The sequence below is a fragment of the Rana temporaria genome, assembly GCF_905171775.1.
Source record: "Rana temporaria chromosome 4 unlocalized genomic scaffold, aRanTem1.1 chr4m, whole genome shotgun sequence".
In the NCBI taxonomy this organism is placed as follows: domain Eukaryota; kingdom Metazoa; phylum Chordata; class Amphibia; order Anura; family Ranidae; genus Rana; species Rana temporaria.
This window is the reverse complement of record NW_024404447.1, coordinates 202,843-225,859: the sequence shown is the minus strand read 5'-3', so window position 1 is coordinate 225,859 and position 23,017 is coordinate 202,843. Positions and strand designations below refer to the sequence as shown.

At 43.4% G+C, this 23,017-nt stretch overlaps 1 protein-coding gene across 1 annotated transcript; it reads left to right on the top strand.

Annotated features, from left to right (window-relative positions):
• The first annotated feature begins 416 nt into the window (after positions 1-416).
• On the top strand, positions 417-22,671 carry LOC120921770 (alpha-1,4-N-acetylglucosaminyltransferase-like). Its single transcript, XM_040334287.1, has 2 exons — positions 417-1,021; positions 22,022-22,671. The coding sequence occupies exons 1-2, from the start codon at positions 494-496 to the stop codon at positions 22,607-22,609; spliced, it is 1,116 nt and encodes a 371-aa protein (XP_040190221.1). The 5' UTR covers positions 417-493; the 3' UTR covers positions 22,610-22,671.
• The last annotated feature ends 346 nt before the right edge of the window (positions 22,672-23,017 follow it).

Below are 23,017 nucleotides of genomic sequence, written 5' to 3'. Positions count from 1 at the left end.
CGTCCCCGTGTATTGTTTACGCGCGGATTTCTGTCTGATGGTCTGATGGTGTGTACAACCATCAGACAGAAATCTGCGGGCGGACATGTCCGCTGAAAACGGACCGTTTTCAGCGGACTGTCCGTCCGTGTGTACGAGGCCTTAGCATGCTAAGAAACATGTCCGCTGGAAGCCTGTCCGTCGGACATGTTCAGTCGTCTGTACAGACTCACCATACATGTCCGCTCGGCCGCCATCCCTCGCATGCGTCAAAGTGATTCGACGCATGCGGGGAAGCATTGACCTTCCAGGGCCGCGCACCATGCGGCCATGTCACCGCATATCGTGTACGCGCGGATTTCTGTCTGATTGTGTGTACAAGGCCTAAAAGAGGTTCTGATCCTTTTCCACTTTATCCATCTCTTAAGTGTTGGCTATAGAGAGACTCTTTGGACAGCACATATTCTATAACAACTATGTACATACAAACAATTTGTAATCATCTTTTACGTTTATGAGCAGAAGAATAAACGTGTTTTCTTTTGCAGACTGCCAAGCATACTTTACAACAATGAAAAAAACACAGAAGATAGTGATCTTCCTCCTTCTTTTGTTAGCCGTTGGTTTCTTATACAAAGCCAACTTTAAAAATACATCTTTGTACCCTGTATCTTTTTTCTCTGAAAATTATATCATCAAAACTTTAAAGTCAAAATTGGTACCGCCCCAGAACAATTATGAACCTGCAGAAAAAGATTTAAGCCCCTCTGATGTTTTAAACGGCGGTGAGTCTATCATATATTTGGAGACTACCGATAAATTGCCGCCAACATCACTGGTGCTGTGTGCCATTGAGTCCGCAGCTCACCACTATCCTACCAGATCTGTGGTGTTTTTCATGAAAGGACTGACTGAAATAAATGCAGAGGAAGTTCAAAAGAAACACCTTTCAGTATTTTCATCTCTTCCGAATGTCTACTTCTTTCCCCTGCAAATGGAGGTGATTTTATCGGACACACCACTTCTCTCCTGGTACCAAAAGGTCAGTTGTTTAGAACATTGTTTCTACTGAATGGATAATATTTTATATGTTTATAGTTTTTTTTACAATAACAGAGGCATGAATAGCCAGGTTACATTGTTGCAGGTACAATGAGTCGATATTGTACAACAAAGCAGTAATAATAAAGCAGTGAAACAAAGTACTTGTATGTTGTAAATACTTATACACGTAACGTTTGTGTTTGTAACGCTCTGAGTAGACTCATTTGCGTCCCTAAGGACAACTGTAACTGTATAGGGGGACAATTGTAAATGGGTGAGACTCCAATATCTCCAAGCCTACTGTGGTATGAGGGCTTTCCTGTATTTTTATGTACCAACGAGGCAATACAAGTTATATAGAGACAAACCCTAACCAGCCACCCCAGAACCCGCACATCCCTAAAGGGAACTATCTGTGAGCGGGCAGGGGGGCAATGAGATGCATTAAGTCTTTGGCTCACGTGGGGTTTGTGTGTAGTCAGGCAATGGCCCCTATGTAATGGATTTCTTCCCAAATCTGGGTGGTTATAGATAGGACCTTTGCAAGTCAGGAAGGTGCAAAGCACCTTGTAGGGTGGGTGGTGTGGACCTCAGACCTGTGGCCTCATTGTGGTGTATCAGGTTGGAGAGAAATATTGGGTAAGTGGGTATGACAGGGGGTGGTGGATTGCGTGCATGACCCAATAGGGTTGGTTATCCCTCCGTATGTAAGAAGTCAAGTGTTGATCTGGGTGTTGCCTGGGCTTGTAGTTAGTTTAAAATTCGTCCAACATGACCATGTGGTTTGAAATTTAGTGGGGTTTTCTTTGGCTTGGTGAATGAGTTTTTCCATTTCGGCCGTTTTGTCAACACGGCTAATCCATTCGGCGACTGTAGGTATGTCCGTGTTTCAAAAAAGTTTTAACTGGACCTACTATTCTTAATAAAAAAACAATAAGGAGAGCTGATGTGCAGAAAAGTCGGGCAGATCACAAGTTCACAATCACTGATATAGATAAATATACCCATCTGAGTAATAAAACTTCATTTTTTTATAATATTTTTTATCACAAAAGTAAAAGAGGGCAACATAAAAGGAGTGCGATATTTGGCAATGCTTTTGATAAACGAAAACACATCAATATCTGGTTTTGTGGATGTGGTGGAAATTCTCAATGAATTCTCAAGCTCATCAGATATTCTGGTTCTAATTTTGCCCTTCATGCCCTTCATTCTAAAGCCCTGCACACACGATCAGTCCATCCAATGAGAATGGTCCGAAGGAGCGTTCTCATCGGTTAACCGATGAAGCTGACTGATGGTCTCATGTGCCTACACACCATCAGTTAAGAAAAACGATCGAGTCCAACGCGGTGACGTAAAACACAACGACGTGCTCAGAAAAATGAAGTTCAATGCTTTCAAGCATGCGTCGACTTGATTCTGAGCATGCGCGGGTTTTTAACCGATGCTTTTGCATACTAACCGTCGGTTTTGACCTATCGGTTAGGCGTCCATCGGTTCAATTTTAAAGCAAGTTCTACAATTTTTGACCGAAGGATAACTGACCGATGGGGCCCACACACCATTGGTTTGGACCGATGAAACGGACCTTCGTGTGTACGCGGCCTAATAGAGATGATCACAAATATATGTGCATTCTGATTCTGATGACATGAATGAGGTGTGACTGTGAAAAGTGGGATATTTTTCTCTGGGAAAATAAAACATATAAAAGTCCAGTAAAGAGACCTCTAAAAAGGTTTCTTTGCCTGTATGTGTTCACCAAGAGAAACTCATTTTTTACAACCCCCCCCCCCCCCCAAACAAAAATAAACATTTTCAACTAAGCCTATGATTTTGTGTTGGGCAACCTGCCTGGGCTGCAAGTTGGACACCCCTGATCTATAGAGAAGAGAATGATTTTGATTCTCAGATTCACTGCTTACAAATTTAAGAGGAGTTCATAGTTGCATTTATTTTAATAGATGCATAGACCATAAATTGTATATATACAGAAAAATATATAAATGCGCAACCTATAAATATTCAAATCAAACGTAATAATATCAAAGAACAATATTCATATTGAGTCCATACAAAACAACTTGAGTGAATAACTGAATTAAAGTGAATATTATATATATATATACCGTATTTATCGGCGTATACCGCGCACTATTTTGCCCTGAAAATCAGGGCAAAATCGTGGGTGTGCGGTATACGCCAATAATAATGAAGAAATTCCGCGCTGGAAAAATTAAACTAAATAAACCTAAAAAATTACAAGCCAGCACTGAAGGATAAATTCAAATAGAAATCCCAATAGTGATCAATGGTAATAAAGTGCAGCGCAAAGACATAACCATTTAAACAACATCAAAAATAGTGATCAGATAAATATAAAATTAAGACTCTGATAATGACACAAAGAGAAATCCATAAAGTGCATCAGTGAAAAAAAGTCCAAAGGTGCTCCAAATAATGAAGTGACTATTCGTGATAAACATCAGAAACGGTGATCAACAGGAAGGTTCCTCCACCACTAACTACAGATGGCCCCTCACCTCAGCCATTCGACCATGGCTAGGTCACAAAGCTTTTGAAAAACCTCCAAGGCAAGTACAGGACACTTCCAAGTTAAAAAGGTGTACAGCAGGCAGCAGGCAGCAGACGGCTCAGCACTCCCAAAGACCACGGAGAATTTATATAAAACAAAAAGGGGACAAACTAGTGCTCTCTGTCTTTAAACTGGATTTAATGAATGAAAAAAATCAAAATAAACTCACATAAAACAACACTCAGAGCCGAGTGTAGAGCGTGGCAGCACAGCACGGAGCTCCAGGGCTTCCGGATCTAACACAGCTCACACGTCAGCGTTGGGTCGGCGAGCGCGGGTGACGTCACGAAGCTCCTCCCCCTCGTACGCGTTACGTTCCTATGGGCGGAACTTCCTCAGCGTGGGGTAGAGAGGCTAACGTGAACGTCCCGCGGCGTCATATATAGTGTGTGGTTGCCATCGCAACACACCAATTCCTGCTAACCTGCGCCATCTAGTGGCCAATTAATAAAAAGGCAACTAATATGCGGTAGCATAATGCACAGGAAAAAACGGTCCACCTAATTAAAGAAGGGCCAGCAGGTTTAAAAAACATGGATAAAATAATTTAGAAAAATTATTTAAAACGTGACGTCAACCACGATCGCCTCACCATTACAGTAAAAGGATACTACTAAAATTAGCAGATAAATCCAGTATAATTTACAACATATTAAAAACATTTTATATAAAACCATAAGAGATAAATTCAATTTTAATCCCTTTTTATACAGAACAAGTCTGCAATAGGTATATATAATTACAATAATGTGTACAAAATCTAGTCATATGAAAATGTAAAAGATAAAGGTATATGTTGTTAAATATTATTAAGATTATTAAAAAGGATAAAAATACTAAAAAATTACTAAAAATTAAAAAATTCCCCAAATACTGAATAATAAAAATTACTGAATAATAAAAATTAACGGTTAGAGATAAAACAATTAAGGTCAAACTCAACATTGAGGCCTAATGGAGCCGAAACCTTGGTTTCATAAATCCAAAAAGATTCACGACGGCTAAGATGTCGTATGTAATGTCCTCCTCTCCAATGTTTGGTGACCTTTTCAATGCCCCAAAATTTAAGGCCTTTGGGATCTCTGCCATGGCATTCTCTAAAATGCTTAGAAACACTATGAGTCCTAATGCCACGTCGAATATTGCTAATATGTTCTCCAACCCTCACATGCAACTCACGCGAGGTACGCCCGACATATTGCAATCCACACTGGCATTCAAGCATATAAACCACGCCCGTAGTCGAGCAGGTAATTAATTGCTTGATTGGATATTCCATTCCGGTAATATTGGAAATAAAGGACTTACGTTTCTTGATATTACGTTTGGCATGTTTACAGGTTGCGCATCTGCCACAGGCATAAAAACCAGATAAAAAATTTAAAAGTTTGGGTCTCGGGATGACTGGTGGATCTATCACCCCTGGAGCCAACCGATCCCTAAGTGAAGGGGCCTTCCTATACACGAACTGTGGACGTTCTGGAAGAACCGGACCCAGGACCACATCTCCCTTTAAGACAGGCCAATGCTTGGCCACAATCCTTTCAAACTTTTTGTGTTGGATGTTATAATCCAACAACATTTTGTAATTGGATCTATCCATTTCAGCCGTAGAAGGTTTATCCATAATAATCAGATTCCTATCTAGGTTTTTGACCTTTTCCATCTCCTGCTTCACTGAAGACCTAGAATAACCTTTAGATACAAATCTAGTGGCCAATTCCTCAGACTGTACAGCATAATCGGAATCCAAAGCACAATTCCTACGAAGTCTGACGAACTGGCCACGAGGAATATTACATAGCCACAATCTATGATGGCAGCTTGTTAAAGGGATATACCCATTTCGATCTACAGCCTTAAAGTGATTCCTGGTAGCCAACTTGGATCCAGATTTGAAGATCTCAAGATCTAGGAAGATTACCTGTTCAGGGGAAACAGTCCAAGTTAGGACAATACCCTTATCATTGGAGTTTAATTTAGCCATAAAAATCTCCAATGAGGGCATATCACCCTCCCAGACCATCACTAGATCGTCTATATATCTGCGATAGCAGAGGAGCTGAGGCGGTGTATCGTGGAAGACTACATCCCGCTCCCAGTGGGCCATAAATAAATTGGCCACACTGGGAGCAAAACGAGCTCCCATCGCAACTCCTCGCTGCTGTAGGAAAAAATCCTTATTGAACCAAAAATAATTCTTCAATAAACAAAATCTCAAACTATCTAGAAGAAAACTAATATGTTCAGGATTCAAATCAGTGGACTCTAATGCCCATGCCACTGACGCCAGAACTGCATCATGCCCAATTATGGTATACAAAGAGCCTACATCGGCAGTTACCAATATAGTACTCTCTGTACAGGGAATAGAGTTCAGGATCTGAATAATTTGCTTTGTATCCCGAAGATAAGCAGGTACCTTATGTACCAAAGGCTGCAAAAAAACATCCAGGTATTGTCCCAAACGGGACGTAACGGAATCAATTCCATTTACAATTGGACGGCCAGGAGGTCACGCTGACGTGTGAGCTGTGTTAGATCCGGAAGCCCTGGAGCTCCGTGCTGTGCTGCCACGCTCTACACTCGGCTCTGAGTGTTGTTTTATGTGAGTTTATTTTGATTTTTTTCATTCATTAAATCCAGTTTAAAGACAGAGAGCACTAGTTTGTCCCCTTTTTGTTTTATATAAATTCTCCGTGGTCTTTGGGAGTGCTGAGCCGTCTGCTGCCTGCTGCCTGCTGTACACCTTTTTAACTTGGAAGTGTCCTGTACTTGCCTTGGAGGTTTTTCAAAAGCTTTGTGACCTAGCCATGGTCGAATGGCTGAGGTGAGGGGCCATCTGTAGTTAGTGGTGGAGGAACCTTCCTGTTGATCACCGTTTCTGATGTTTATCACGAATAGTCACTTCATTATTTGGAGCACCTTTGGACTTTTTTTCACTGATGCACTTTATGGATTTCTCTTTGTGTCATTATCAGAGTCTTAATTTTATATTTATCTGATCACTATTTTTGATGTTGTTTAAACGGTATACGCCAATACCCGCTTTCCCAGCCACGAGTTTGAACACTGCGCCGGCATATACCGAGCGCAGTACACTCGTGTATCTTTGGGCAGTCTCGGCACTTCTCGCGCTGACGTCCTGAGCATACAGGACGTCAGCGCGAGAGTTGCCGAGCCTGCCCGACGATACACGAGTGTACTGCGCTTGGTATATGTCGGCGCAGTATTCAAACTTGGCGCGGGAAACGAGTGGGGAGGACGCGAGGACGCCGCAAAAGGACGCCGGACCCGACGAAGAGGACACCCGAAGCCGCAGACGGACCCCGGACCCGACAAAGAGGACCCCCGGAAGCCACAGAAGGACCCGTACACGACGAAGAGGACACCCGAAGCCGCAAACGGATGCCAGACCCGACAAGGCCGCCGATGGACGCCACGCAAGACACCAAAAGTGTAAGTACAAAAAACTTTTTTCCACAGGATTCGGGGCAACATTAGGGGTGCGCGGTATACGCGGGAGCGCGTTATACCGCGATAAATACGGTATATATATATATGAGAAATATTAGCAGAAAAGAGTCCTATAAACTGTGTTAGAATAGGTGAAAAAAGGGTGATTCTTAGGCCTCGTACACACGACCGAACATGTCTGCTGAAACTGGTCCGCAGACCAGTTTCAGCGGACATGTTCGGTCGTCTGTATGTCCGACCGGACAATTTTCCGGCGGATCGGACAGGTTTCCAGCGGACAAAGGTTTCTTAGCATGCTAAGAAACATATCCGCTGGAAGCCTGTCCGTCGGACATGTTCGGTCGTCTGTACGACTTACCGGACATGTCCGCTCGGCTGAAAGCCCTCGCATGCGTCGAAGTGATTTGACGCATGTGTGGAACCATTGACCTTCCAGGGTCGCGCACGTTGCCGCGTCATCGTCGCGGCGACGGCGCGGCCACGTCACCGCGTATCCTGTACGCGGGGATTTTGGTTTGATGGTGTGTACAACCATCAGACCAAAATCCGGCAGCGGACATGTCCGATGAAAATGGTCCGGCGGACCGTTTTCATTGGACAGTCCGTCCGTGTGTACAAGGTCTTAATTGCAGTGCTTCAAAGTGTTCCATCCCACATGCAATATGCACTTCTTACCAGAAGGGTTGGATTTCCAGTTATAGAGATCAAACTCGCTTGCACAGATATCTACCATGAAGGATATTTCACTCCTAGGACTCCTGTACAAATGCTCGTCTTTTGTAGAAGGATTTTTTGCTATATTTTTTTATTCACTTTTTTCAGTTATTCACTCAAGTTTTTTTCCATATGAACTCAATATAAATATTGTTCTTTGATATTATTAAGTTTAATTTGAATATTTATAAGTTGTGCACTTATATGTTATTTCGGTATATGTAGTGAGTCGTGTATTTAGACTTTTATAAGTGCCCCGTTGACTCTGGGTGAATTGCAGATGGCGACCAGCCTGTTCCCTAACTCAAAGGCCCCCGGAGACGATGGTCTTCCTGTGGAAATATACAAGCAGTATGGGGAACTGATACTTCCACACCTCCTGAAGGTGTTTAATGCCGCAAGGGAGAAGGGCACTCTTCCCATATCTATGACCAGGGCTAACATTGTCCTGATTTTGAAACCCGACAAAGACCCGCTCGACCCAGGGTCCTACAGACCAATTTCCCTTTTACAAAATGATGTAAAGATTCTCGCCAAGGTCCTGGCGGTCAGACTGAATGGGGCCATTTCCACTATCATACACTCTGACCAATCAGGGTTTATGCCGCAGAAATCGACGGCTATAAACTTGAGGAGACTCTTTCTCAAAATGCAATCTCAGGCGGATAACATGGGGGACAGAGCCTTGCTGTCTCTCGATGCCCACAAGCGTTTGACAGCGTCGAATGGGAAAATCTCTGGGCAGTGATGTGGAAATTTGGGTTTGGAGATGGATTCATTACTTGGGTCCAGCTCCTATACTCATCCCCGGTAGCGGCGATAAGGGAGGGTGGGAGGGTGTCTCGCACTTTTAATCTACACAGGGGTACGCGGCAGGGATGCGCACTGTCTCCCCTCCTCTTTGCCCTGGCCATTGAGCCTCTGCCGGCCATGATTCGGACAGATCCTTTGGTTCAGGGATTCCATTATGGAGACCTGCACGAGAAGATCATGTTATACGCGGACGATACCATGTTGCTTCTGGGAGACACTGCCGAGTCGCTAACGGAGGCCATGACTGTGGTCCGACGGTTCAGCGAATACTCGGGTCTGACCATTAATTAATCTCTCCTTCTGCTTGATCGACGGCCTCTCCTGCCCATAAGTACTATACAGGACATCCCAGTCTCTGAATCCTTTCGGTACCTTGGTATCCAGGTTACCGCATGCCCGCTGGACTATGTCAGCCTAAATCTCACCCTCTTGATTAATCGTTGTTGGGACCGGGTCAAGGTATGGAGTAATTTCAAACTGTCACTGGTTGGGAGGGTGAACCTGATAAAGATGATCCTTATGCCACAATTACTATACATATTGCACAACTCCCCGATGGTCATCCCTCTGAAAAAGTTTAGAGTCATTAATTCTATTTTCCGCTCTCTAATTTGGCTCACGAAGCCCCCTAGGGTTAAACTTGAGCAACTGCAGTGTCCGAAAGAGGCTGGCGGATTGGCATTACCCAATCCCTGGCTCTACTATTTGGCCTCTCAGGTGCAGCACATTGCGAGGGTGGTAGAACCCCAACAGTATCTGCAGCTGAATCTGAGGGATCCCTCGGTTCGGCTGCTCAGATTCACGACCGGGGGAGAGGTGATGGAGGGCCTGGTGGCCTTGCGGTATGCGAAATCTAACAAATGGTTCCCCACATATGTACTCATGCAGAAGATCTGGAATAAGGTTAGGATGATGCAGGGGGTGACAGGTTTTACTAAATACAGCCCCATATGGGATAACTTATACTACCGGGAAATAGCTAAACTACCGTACGATCTGAAGTGGAAACAGTATGGGATATCCCTCTTATCACTTAGAGCGGGCCAGTTGAGGTCCTTCACTGAGCTCAGGGCAGACTTCCAACTTCCAGCGTCCATGCACTTTTATTACCTACAACTCAAACACACATTTGATGCTCGGAGAGAGGCTGATATATGGTCCATGGACGCGGCACCAGTCTTTAACTTCCGGTCCGAAGTGTCCAACTACAAGGGGTTCATATCCAGTTGCTATGCTATGTTGTTAAACCTCTTCCTATTGGGTACCCCTCTTAAGGCGGTGGTGCGATGGGAACGGGATGTGGGAGCGTTCGAGGATGAGCAGTGGGAGGAAGCCTTGCAGGCGGTCCCCAAGTGCTCCCTGAATGTGGCACACAGACTGTCGCAACTCTACATCCTCTTACGGGTCCATTATACGCCAGCCAGGCTGGCACGAATGGGATTGGGGGTAGACCCCTGCTGCACCAGGTGCTGCAGGGACCATGGTGATCTCATCCACCTTTTGTGGCGCTGCCCGAAGCTCCATCTGTACTGGACGGGGGTGGTTGACACTATTAACGGGGCCTTCCAGACACAAGTTCCCTTGGAACCCAAGGTTTGTCTTCCTGCTGGGGATTACTGAAGGCCTCTGAAGTGGAGGATATCCCTAGACAGGCTATAGGCAGGGTCCTGTTCCAGGCTCGCTTAGTGATACTGAGACACTGGAAGGACACTGAACCACCTACAATGCAGGAATGGATTAAGCAGACGGGAGTCACTTTGAGGTTGGAGAAGGTGGTGTATCAGAGAAGAGGGACCAGCTGCAAATATGAAAAGCTGTGGGCCCAGTGGCTTGATGTTCTGGGCTAGCCCCGATAGATCTTGTGTACGAGAGGTTATTCTAGATCTGCGTCCGACGGGTTCCTGGATACTTGTACATGCCCCCGGGGGTGGGGTGGGGGGGGGGTGGGCGATGGTTGCAGGGGAATTTACAATAATGTGTGGCTTTGGATGTAGTGACATGTTATATGTGTACTCTCCCTTGTGATTTTAAGTGTGATTACGCTCTGGAGTTTTGTAAGCTGTTTTTTACATTTGCTCAATAAAAACTTTTGTTTGAGAAAAAAAAAAGACTTTTATAAGTAGCAGCATCTTTTAGCACATACTTTTTTTTGGTAGAGGGTAAGCGCAAAAAAATTCCAATATATATAAATTGTATATACACTGACATGTACCGCATTTAACCACTTCCAAACCGCCGTACGTCTTTATACGGCCTAACTTTAAAGATTGATATCTCGGTAACGGCAGCAGCTGCTGCCACAACCGAGGTATCAATATTTAGTGTCAGCGGTTCTGTTAACGATAACGGCGCTCTCTGCGGCGGATTCGCCGCAAGATCGCCGTTATCGGTGGCGGGAGAGGGCCCCCCCTCCCGCCGCTCTCCCGCACCCTCTGCCGCTTACCGGAGCCGTCGGTAGCGGCGGAGGCGATCGGGACCGTTCGGCTGGTGACTGGGGACGAGACTGAAGGAAAAATCTCCTTCGCCCGTCCCCATAGCTCTGCTGGGCGGAAGTGACGTCAAAACGTCAGTCCCGCCCAGCCTCTTAAAGAAACATTTTTTTTTTGTCATTTGAAAAAATGACAGTTTCAAATTTTTTTTTTTTTTTTTTTTTGCATTTTAGTCTAATTATGAGATCTGAGGTCTTTTTGACCCCAGATCTCATATTTAAGAGGACCTGTCATGCTTTTTTCTATTACAAGGGATGTTTACATTCCTTGTAATAGGAATAAAAGTGATCATTTTTTTTTTTTTTCCAGTTTAAAAAATAATAAAATAAATAAAAATAAATAAGAAAAAAAAAAAAAATTTTAAAGCGCCCGTCCCGACGAGCTCGTGCGCAGAAGCAAACGCATACGCGAGTAGCGCCCGCATATGAAAACGGTGTTCAAACGACACAAGTGAGGTATCGCCGCGATCGTTAGAGCGAGAGCAATAATTCTAGCCCTAGAGCTACTCTGTAACTCAAAAAATGCAACCTATAGAATTTTTTAAACATCGCCTATCGAGATTTTTAAGGGTAAAAGTTTGACGCCATGCCACGAGCGGGCGCAATTTTTAAGCATGACATGTTGGGTATCATTTTACTCGGCGTAACATTATCTTTCACAATATATAAAAAAATTGGGCCAAATTTATTGCTGTCTTATTTTTTAATTAAAAAAAGTGATTTTTTTCCAAAAAAAGTGCGCTTGTAGGACCGCTGCGCAAATATGGTGTGACAAAAAGTATTGCAATGATCGCCATTTTATTTTCTAGGGTGTTAGAAAAAAAAAATATATAATGTTTGTGGGTTTTAAGTAATTTTCTAGCAAAAATAACTGTTTTAGTCTTGTAAACACCAAATCTGAAAAACACCCAAAGTAGAGAAGTGGTTAAAGTGGAATTAAAGCCTTACTATAACTATTCTTAAAAATGTACCCCCCCCCCTCTTCCTACCTAATCTGTTCAAAGCATACCTGTGTACTTATCTATTTTCAATACGCTCAGCTCTGGCTTCCCTGTGTCAATGAGTGGCTGCTGCCAGGGAAAGGAGTGTTGACAATAGCCGGGTCATGGAAGCCTATGGGTGGTGACACAGCTCTTGGAATTTTAAAACTCAGTTTGCAGTAATGTGGTCACACCAAACAGCCATAGGAGCTTTAAGAAGAATAAAAGCAAATGACACTGGTCTAAGGCCCCATACACACGAGAGGATTTATCCGCGAATACGTTCCAGCGGAACGTTTCCGCGGATAAATCCTCTCAAGGATTTCAGCAGATTTATCTGCGATGGAGTGTACTCACCATCGCATTGAAATCCGCGCCGAAATCCTCTGGCGATGACGTGTCGCGCCGTCGCCGCGATTATGACGCTGTCATATAAGGAATTCCACGCATGCGTCGAATCATTACGACGCATGCGGGGGATCCCTTCGGACGGATGGATCCGGTGAGTCTATACAGACCAGCGGATCCATCCGTTGGGATGGATTCCAGCAGATGGATATGTTCTGCATGTCAGCAAATATCCGATCTGCTGGAATCCATCCCAGGGGAGAAATATCCGCGGAAACAGATCTGCTGGAGTGTACACACCATAGGATCTATCCGCTGAAACCCATTCGCTGGGATTTTTCAGCGGATGGATTCTATCGTGTGTATGGGGCCTAAGGCAGTGTTTCTCAAACCTTTTTCTGTCAAGGCACGCTTTAAAATTATGAATAATCTCGGGGCACCCCTTAAAATTATGGAAAGCCTTGAGGCACCCTTTAAAATTATGGACAATTTCAAGGCACCCTTTTTTTTTTTTTTAACAACAAGGTTGGTCTTTATTAAGGCAAAAATGGTACAGTTTAAGGTACATTAGTCATCAATACAAAGCAGCATCGTAGGCAGACATGAGATACAGAATTCACAGCCGCAGGTGAACATTCCACAAGTCACAACATGGCAGGGGTACAGCTAAGCATATCCATCATGACAATTACCAAGCTTATCAGGCCGGGGACAGAGAGAGGGGGGGGGGGGGGGGGGGGAGAGAAGGCAGGGAGGGGGAGACAGTCAGGAGGAACGGGAATACAATATCCAGGCTTGCTCACAGAGGATTTATCCAAGGCCCCCACATCCGCTCAAATTTCAACGGGCAGCCCCTATTCATGTACGTCATTTTATACAGCGGGAGAACTGCATTCACCGCATCCATCCACCCACCCACCGTAGGGGGGGTTCTAGAGGTCCATTTTAGTAAGATCGCTTTTTTTGCGTAGAAAAGAAGTAGTGACAACAGCAGCTTAACATACCGAGGCCTCTGCTCATCATCCTGCACCCCCAGGAGCGCCAGCTCTGGGGAGATAGGAAGAGACAGTTGGAGGCGCACATTCACCGTTTCAAAGACAGCGGCCCAGAAGTCTGACAGTCTGGGACATGTCCAAAACATATGCATATATGTTCCCACCGCCGTGCAGCATCTCGGGCAGTTAGGTGAACGCTGCGGATATATCCCGTGCAGTCTCTGGGGGGTGAAGTACACTCTGTGCAAGAATTTGGCCTGAATCAGCTTATCTCTAGATGAGATCACCAGTCTATACCCATCCTCGAAGCACTCCTCCCATACCCCTCTGTCCAGGGACGGGACATCCACCACCCATTTGCCCCACAGAGCATCCATCTTAGGGGAGTTCTTACTAAGGATCGTCAAGTACAGAGTGGAGAGTGCTTTTTTAAGGGTGTTCTGAGCCAGCAAGTCCTCAACCAGGTCAGTCCGGAGGTCAGGGGGGGTCGGGAACTGGTCCCTGAAAGCATGCCGCAGCTGATGGTAGCGGAACAGCATCCAGGGCGCCAGACCGAAACGACTGGCCAGGGTCGAGAAGGGAAGCAGGGATCCCCCACTAACAATGTCCCGGAGGACCTTAATGCCCGAGCGCGCCCACACCTGCGGGTCCGGTATAGTGCGGAAGTGTTTGAGGTTAGGGTTACCCCACAGCGGGGTAAAGGGGGACCATCTGCCAGGGGATTGAAAACGACGTCTAGCCACTCCCCACACCCGCAACGTAGTCCTAGATGGACCCGGCAGCCGGGGGTACCCAGACGGACCCCGGTAAACCAGGTTGCTTAATTCGGTAAGGGAGCCCACAATAGCTGCCTCCAAACAGACCGCCGCATTGGCCCTGGACTGCTCAAACCACCACCTCACCGTAACTAGTACGGCGGCCCAATAATACACTAGTAGGTTGGGTAAGGCACCCTTTAATATTATGTGTAAGGGGGGGAAACTAATGCGCAAAACCACTCTAACCCAGGGCACTAAAAACGAATAATAATATGTGGATAAAAAGCGATAAAATAAATATGAAGGCAGCAGCCACTACTAAAAGATGCTTACGCACCAGCAATAGTATAAAATGAGGGGGGTGTAATGGCGCTTGCCACTTAAATAGTAAGCAAATGATTAGTAATGAGCACAAAATGACCAGTAAAAATGTGTTTCCTTATTCCTTGAAAAAACCTCCAAACATCAATACCAATGATGAGAAGGATGAATAACGTGAAAAATAATGAAAATCCAAAATATATGATTGACTAAAAACCATTTCGGTCATCAGACATTTTTCAAATAAATTTCCCAAAATTGATAATATATAAAAGTGAGAAAATGAATCCTTCAGTGAATAAATAGTGACATCAAACATCCAGTGTATATTACAATAAATAAAAAACTGCAAGAAAAAATGCAATAAAGAATAAATGTATCAAAAAAAGTCCATGTGCACAATCCCTGTGCTAAAAAATTTTCAATCAAAATAACGGTGCTTCAATAATATTTTCAAACAGTGTGTGGTGCTTCAAAAACAATAATCCAAATAATAAGGTGTTTCCAAAGTGCAGATGTGCTTGAATGATAGCTGTAATCCACCGTACAATCATTTAGTGTAACTGTGCAAAACCAACACCAGTGTATGGTAGTACAAGCCTCTCACCTTAGGAAAGGCTATATTGAGCCTATAATGATTGCTGAAAAGCCCAGCAGATATCCCTGCAGATCAATGCTTCCAGGACAGATTTTTCTCCAAACTCCCAGCTGCAGATCTCACAGGTCCTAGCCAGAACACTCCCAGCATGGATGGCACTCAATAAAACACATATGATATCCTCATAGTGTAGTATGCAAACATAAGGTTTTAATGAGCAAAGGAAATGCACTTACATTTATAACGATTAAAAAAAAACATCAGGCAGCATGTAGCTGACAGGCGTGTGTCTCTGAGTAGTCTCCGTTCTCGGCCGCGAACGGAGATGACGTCACCGACGGCTCTCCTGAATCTTGACGCGTTGCGTGGCAGCCCGACGCCACTTAATCATAAGATAGAGAGCCGTAGATGCACTGGTGACTTTTATAATGCCGCACTGGGCACACGAACTCGGCGCCATATCAAATTAATATTTCGCTACCATGGTTTGAAATAAATAATAGAATGAGGAATCATCCGCTTGGAACAATATAAAAACAATTTAAAAACAATTTGTATCAAAACTATGATATTAACACTGACATATCCCTCTGGTGGTGGATAATAGTAATGTTTAGACTAAAAATAAATTCAATGTAGGCCAATGGTATTAAAGCACCCTCTAGTGGATAATAGAAGAGTCACAACCAAATATGTAGAATGGCCATAGCAGTGATAATATATTAGAATAAAATGGACTAAGAATGGTAAAAGTATTTAAAATGGAGAGAATAATAATGATGGGCAAGGAAGGAATAACTAGGTATGTTAAAAGTGATGGTCCGTAGAGGATGATGATAAAATATTGAAAAAATTGTATATAAAATATATAAAAATTACTATATAAATAACCTTTAAGAATATATTTTAAAAGGGACATAACAAGGTGACTAATATTTTGAGATAAAACAGTTAAGGTCAAACTCTATGTTATGTCCGTTGGGCGCCAAAGTGCACAATTTGTGAATCCAACGAGATTCAGCTTGACTGATTTTTTGTACCTTGTTGTCCCCTCTCCAGTGAGGTTTGTACTTCTCTATGCCCCATACTCTTAATGTGGAGGGGTCTTTATTATGATAACGCTCATAGTGGCGGGATAAGCTATGTTTAGGGAATCCATTTTTTATATTTTGTGTATGTTCACGTAATCGTTTCCAGAGTGGTCTTTTGGTTCTTCCCACATACTGGATTTTACATGGGCACTCCAAATGGTACACCACCCCTTCCGTTTTACATGAGATGAAATCTTTGATTTTATACTCTTTCCCTGTAAAACTTGATCTAAAGATTTCTTTTTTCTTTTTGCTTTCTTTCGTATGTTTACAAGTGAAACATGTCTTGCATGGGTAATAGCCTTTTTCATTGAAAAAAGAAAAGCTTTTCTTTTCAGGAGGATCCAGCACATTTTTAGCAATTAAATCTCTTAGGGTGGGGGCCCTCCTATATGTGAACAGCGGTTTCTCTGGGAGTATAGATGACAAATGGCGATCAGCTTTGACAATATGCCAGCCTGTTGGTTTTGCACAGTTACACTAAATGATTGTACGGTGGATTACAGCTATCATTCAAGCACATCTGCACTTTGGAAACACCTTATTATTTGGATTATTGTTTTTGAAGCACCACACACTGTTTGAAAATATTATTGAAGCACCGTTATTTTGATTGAACATTTTTTAGCACAGGGATTGTGCACATGGACTTTTTTTGATACATTTATTCTTTATTGCATTTTTTCTTGCAGTTTTTTTTTTTATTGTAATATACACTGGATGTTTGATGTCACTATTTATTCACTGAAGGGTTCATTTTCTCACTTTTATATATTATCAATTTTGGGAAATTTATTTGAAAAATGTCTGATGACCGAAATGGTTTTTAGTCAATCATATATTTTGGATTTTCATTATTTTTCACGTTATTCATCCTTCTCATCATTGGTATTGATGTTTGGAGGTTTTTTTCAAGGAATAAGGAGTGAAACACATTTTTACTGGTCATTTTGTGCTCATTACTAATCATTTGCTTACTATTTAAGTGGCAAGCGCCATTACACCCCCCTCATTTTATACTTTAATATTATGGACAGCCTTGAGGCACCCTTTAAAGTTATGGACAATCTCAGGGGAACCCTTTAAAGTTATGGACAATCTCAGGGGAACCCTTTAAAGTTATGGACAATCTCAGGGGAACCCTTTAAAGTTATGGACAATCTCAGGGGAACCCTTTAAAGTTATGGACAATCTCAGGGGAACCCTTTAAAGTTATGGACAATCTCAGGGGAACCCTTTAAAGTTATGGACAATCTCAGGGGAACCCTTTAAAGTTATGGACAATCTCAGGGGAACCCTTTAAAGTTATGGACAATCTCGGGGGAACCCTTTAAAGTTATGGACAATCTTGGTCACCCTTTAAAGTTATGGAAAATCATGAGGCACCCTTTAAAATTAAGGACAATCTTGGGGGAAACCCTTTAAAATTATGGACAATCTCAGGGCACCCTTTGAAATGATGGACAATTTCGAGGCACCCTTTAAAATTATTGACTGCCTCGGGGCATGCTTTAAAATTATGGGCAATCTCGAGGCACCCTTTAAAATTATGGACAATGTCAAGGCACCCTTTAAAATTATAAACAGCCTTGAGGCACCCTTTAAAATTATGGACAAATTCAAGGCACCCTTTAAAATTATGGGCAATCTCGAGGCACCCTTTATAATTATGGACAAATTCAAGGCACCCCATTCTAAAGAGTAAAAACTATTCTAATAGTTTTACATAATGCAGAAACATCCACACAAGTAGGACACCGTAATTGATCCGATCTGCGTGTGTCCGTCGGCTCAGCGGGGATCCCCAATTCACATAGGGGGGGGGGCCAGGATCTGGGGGTTCCCTTTGTTAAAGGGGTCTTCCAGATTCTGATAAGCCCCCCGCACGCAGACCCCCACAACCACCGGGCAAGGGTTGTGGGGATGAGGCCCTTGTCCCCATCAATATGGGGACATCCTCCCCATGTTGAGGGCATGTGGCCTGGTGCGGTTCAGGAGAGGGGGGGCGCACTCTGTCCCCCCCTCTTTTCTGCGGCCGGCCAGGTTAACGTGATAAGGGTCTGGTGTGGATTTTTGGGGGAACTCCACGCCATTTTTTTTCAATTTGGGGTGGAGTTCCCCTTAAAATCCACACCAGACCTGAAGGGCCTGGTATGGATATTTGGGGGGAACCCCACACTTTTTTTTATTTTTTATGAATGAATCCTCTCTGTAATTGTCAGAGCCGACAATTCATTAGAGCCGCAAAGCCGGTTTTAAATGCCTTTTTTTCTTTCAGAAATTACACTTTGTGCAGGGACAGTTCTATGTACGGGAAACATGCGCTTTTTCACATGCTGACTTTACACCCCCCTAGGTACGAAATTTAAAGTAATATTACACTTTTATTGTTTCACTTTTAGCATTATTAAATTCACTGCTCCTGAAAAAACGGCTGTTTTTAAAACTTTTTTTTGCATTGATACATGTCCCCTGGGGCAGGACCCAGGTCCCCAAACACTTTTTAGGACACTAACTTGCATATTAGCCTTTAAAATTAACACTTTAGGTTTCTCCTATAGACTTTAACAGGGTGTTCCGCGGCTTTTCGAATTTGCCGTGAACACCTCTAATTGTTTGTTGTTCGCCGAACAGGCGAACAGGCAATGTTCGAGTCGAACATGAGTTTGACTCGAACTCGAAGCTCATCCCTACTTTAAAGATGGATATCTCGGTAACGGCAGCAGCTGCTGCCACAACTGAGATTTCCATCTTTACTGAGAGCGGTCCTGTAAATGATAACGGTGGTCTCCGTGGCGGATTTGCCGCGAGATCACCATTATCGGTGGCGGGAGAGGGCCCCCCCTCCCGCCGTTCTCCCATGCCCTCCGCCGCTTACCGGAGCCGTTGGTAGCGGCGGAGGCGATTGGGTCCTGTCCCCTGGTCGGCTGGGATACGAGTGAGGGCAAGATGGCCCCCACCCGTCCCCATAGCATAGCAGGGCGGAAGAGACTTCAAAACATCACTTCTGTCCATGCCCCTAAAGCAATATTTTCTAGTTGTCATTTTTTTCAAATGACAATTTTTTATTTTTTTTTGCATTTAAGTCTAAATATGAGATGTGACGTATTTTTGACCCCCAGATCTCATATTTTAGAGGACCTGTCATGCTTTTTTCTATTACAAGGGATGTTTACATTCCTTGTAATAGGAATAAAAGTGATCCATTTTTTTTCAGTGTAAAAATTAATAAAAAAAAAGAAAAAGAAATAAAAAGAAAACCCCAAAAATCTTTTTTTAAAGCGCCCCGTCCCGACGAGATCACGCGCAGAAGCGAACGCATACGTGAGTAGCGCCTGCATATGAAAACGGTGTTCAAACTACACAAGTGAGGTATCGCCGCGATCGTTAGAGCGAGAGAAATAATTCTAGCCCTAGACCTTCTCTGTGGCTCAAAAGATGCAACCTGTAGAATTTTTAAAATTTTGCTAATGGAGATTTTTAAGGGTAAAAGTTTGACGCTATTCCACGAGCGGGCGCAATTTTGAAGCGTGACATGTTGGGTATCATTTTACTCGGCGTAACATTAACAATATATAAAAAAATTGGGCTAACTTTACTGTTGTCTTATTTTTTAATTAAAAAAAGTGCGCTTGTAAGACCGCTGCGCAAATACGGTGTGTAAAAAAGTATTGCAATGACCGCCATTTTATTCTCTAGGGTGTTAGAAAAAATATATATAATGTTTGGGGGTTTCAAGTAATTTTCTAGAAAAAAAACTGTTTTAGTCTTGTAAACACCAAATCTGAAAAACAGCCAAGGTCCTTAAAGGGTCACTAAAGGATTTTTTTTTTTTTAGCTAAATAGCTTCCTTTACCTTACTGCAGTCCTGGTTTCATGTCCTCATTGTTCTTTTTTGCTCTGATGTTGCTGTAAATCTCCTCTGTTCTGGACACTTCCTGGTTGTCTGTTTCCTGATCACCACAGTACTGGGAGATTTTAGTTTAGTTTCGTTTTCAAACCAATACTGCTCTATGGCACTGTCCAGCACAGAGGCAGGATAACATGCTAAAACGAAACTAAATACAAAAACGAAACTACAGGTACATTATATGATTGATTTTTATCTATTTTTAATAGTTTTTAAAAGGAATCAGTTAAAGCGGGAGTTCACCCCAAATTTTTTTTTTAACCTTAGATCGATGCTCATTTTGTCTAGGAGAATCGGCTAGTTGTTTTAAAATCGAAGCTGTACTTACCGTTTTAGAGAGCGATCTTCTCCGCCGCTTCCGGGTATGGTCTTCGTCACGAGTAGCCGAAAGAAGCCGAACGTCGGTGCGGCTCTATACGGCGCCTGCGCACCAACGTTTGGCTACTTTCGGAAAATCGTGACGCGATGGATGTGACCGTCGGAAGCCTGTCGGAAGACTGTCAATCAAATAGGAACGCCCAGTCCCGCAGCCCATACCTGGAAGCGGCGGAGAAGATCGCTCTCTAAAACGGTAAGTAGAGCTTTGATTTAAAAAAAAACTACCCGATTCCCCTTGACAAAATGAGCATGAATCTAAGGTTAAAAATTTACATTTCCGGGTGAACCTCCACTTTAACTATTATGTCTCTATACCCTCTAAACAGTCATTTCAGCAAAACATTTTTTTTCCTTTAGTGACCCTTTAAGTGGTTAAAACTACTCGCGGCTATAGAGAATTGTCGGATCCCGGCAATACAGATAAAAGTCTTAAAAAACAACAACATGGGTTCCCCCCTAGTCCATTGCCAGGCCCTTTGGGTCTGGTATGAATATTAAGGGGAACCCCAAACCAAAAAAAATGTGTGGGGGACCCCCTCAAAATCCATACCAGACCCTTCAGGCCTGGTATGGATTTTATGGGGAACCCCGTGAAAAAATTAAACAAATGGCGTGGGGTTCCCCCCAAAAATCCATACCAGACCCTTATCCAAGCTTGCAACCTTGCAGGCTGCAGGAAAAGAGGGGGGACGAGAAGGCGTCCCCCTGACGCAAGTAACAAAAAAGTAAAAAAAAACACACACAGCTCGGGACAAGTCCTTTAATAAAAAAAATTCCAATGCCGTTATCCTTCTATGAGTCCGACCTGCCGCTACAAACAGTACCGCCTCCACAGGAGGCACCCAGCTGAATGATGATGTGCGAGCCATCTGACAGCTCTTAAGTACCCGAGGGCGGGGCCACCCATGATGTGGACAGGTGCCCCCAACCCCCTCTGACGCATCACAAGAAACCCCCGTTGCATCTGAGGGGGTGCGGTCACCCGTGACACTACGGGGAAGCTGCCGGAAACCCCATTGCGTTAGAGGGGGCAGGGTCACCTATCCACATCACGGGTGGCCCTGCCCTCAGTTACTTATGAGCTGTCAGACGGCTCACGCGTCATTCGGCCGGGTGCCCCTTATGGAGGCGGTATCGTTCGTAGCGGCGGGTCGGACTCGTAGAAGGATTAAGGGGGTGGAATTTTAATTTTTTTTTCTTAAACGACTTCTCCCATTGAGTCCATGGGCGGAGTCACGGAGCTCGCATCGGGCGGGCACGCATCCACAATGCCACTTCTTAAAGGGGATGTATATATATATATATATATATATACGTCCTTTTGCGCAGCCGTGCTATTCTGCCGACGTATATCGTCGTGCGACGGTCGGCAAGCAGTTAAAAACAAATGAGGGGATGAACTTGGTTACAACTAAAAAGTGCAAAGATAAAAAAAAAATTGTCTGTGAATATATTTAAATTACTGGAAAACTGTTATTTATCTATTTATTTTTACTTATTTCTAATTGGCTCTCAATTTTACTTGCAGGTTAATCCAGCAAAAGAAATCTACTGGGCCCACGTCAGTTCTGATGCCTGCAGACTAGCTTTGCTTTGGAAATATGGTGGCATTTACATGGACACTGATTTCATATCACTTCGACCCAACCCACATCACAACTTTCTGGCTGCAGAGTCAAAGCAGTATTCCAGCAATGCTGTTCTGGGTTTCTCTTCCCAACATGAGTTTATCTGGAAATGTATGGAAGACTTTGTTAAAAATTATCATGGTGAAATATGGGGCTATCAAGGGCCACTTTTGTTTACTCGTATTCGAAATCAGTTTTGTAGTATGGCTTCCTTTACTGGTAAAGAGGATTTTATGTGTGGCAATATCACTATCTTGAATCCTGGACATTTTTATCCTATTGAACCGGGATCATTTAAACGGTACTATGAGGTCTGGGACAAAGAACCGACCTTTGACACTTGTTATGCTCTGCACCTTTGGAATTATGCAAATCGAGGGGATCATAGGGCAATGGTCCCTGGAAGTAATACACTGGTGGAGCATCTCTACCAAAATAATTGCCCTTCGGTATATGCGGAATTAGCTAGAAATGGGACCTCATTATAAAGTGCCCCTACTTTCAAACATCCAACTTACAAACGACTCCTACTTGCAAACGGAAGGAGATAACAGGAAGTGAGAGGAAATCTACCCCTGTCTTTTCATGTGTTAGTGATATAAATATGCAAATCACAAGTACACCTTGGTGAAAAATATTTTTTCTTACCACCCTCCCCACCACCACTCTAGCACAAATCTCTCTCTCTTTAACAACGGGCAATACTTACCTTTATCTACCATCTCTTAATCTTCCACCTCATAACAACTGGTTGAGTATGATCCCTCTGCATGCTGCTTTCTGATTGCTCTTGCTAATGCTGTCAGAACATTTTGCGTTAAAAGAATATACATATAGGCCTTTATATTATGCATATTATGTATTTTTCATATTTTTCCTATTCATATATATATGAA

Excerpts from the sequence above, each read along its gene's own strand:
- LOC120921770 (XM_040334287.1), top strand. The coding sequence starts at position 494 with ATGAGCAGAAGAATAAACGTGTTTTCTTTTGCAGACTGCCAAGCATAC. Across the intron at positions 1,022-22,021 it reads TTCTCTCCTGGTACCAAAAG|GTTAATCCAGCAAAAGAAAT; the intron begins GTCAGTTGTTTA and ends TTTTACTTGCAG.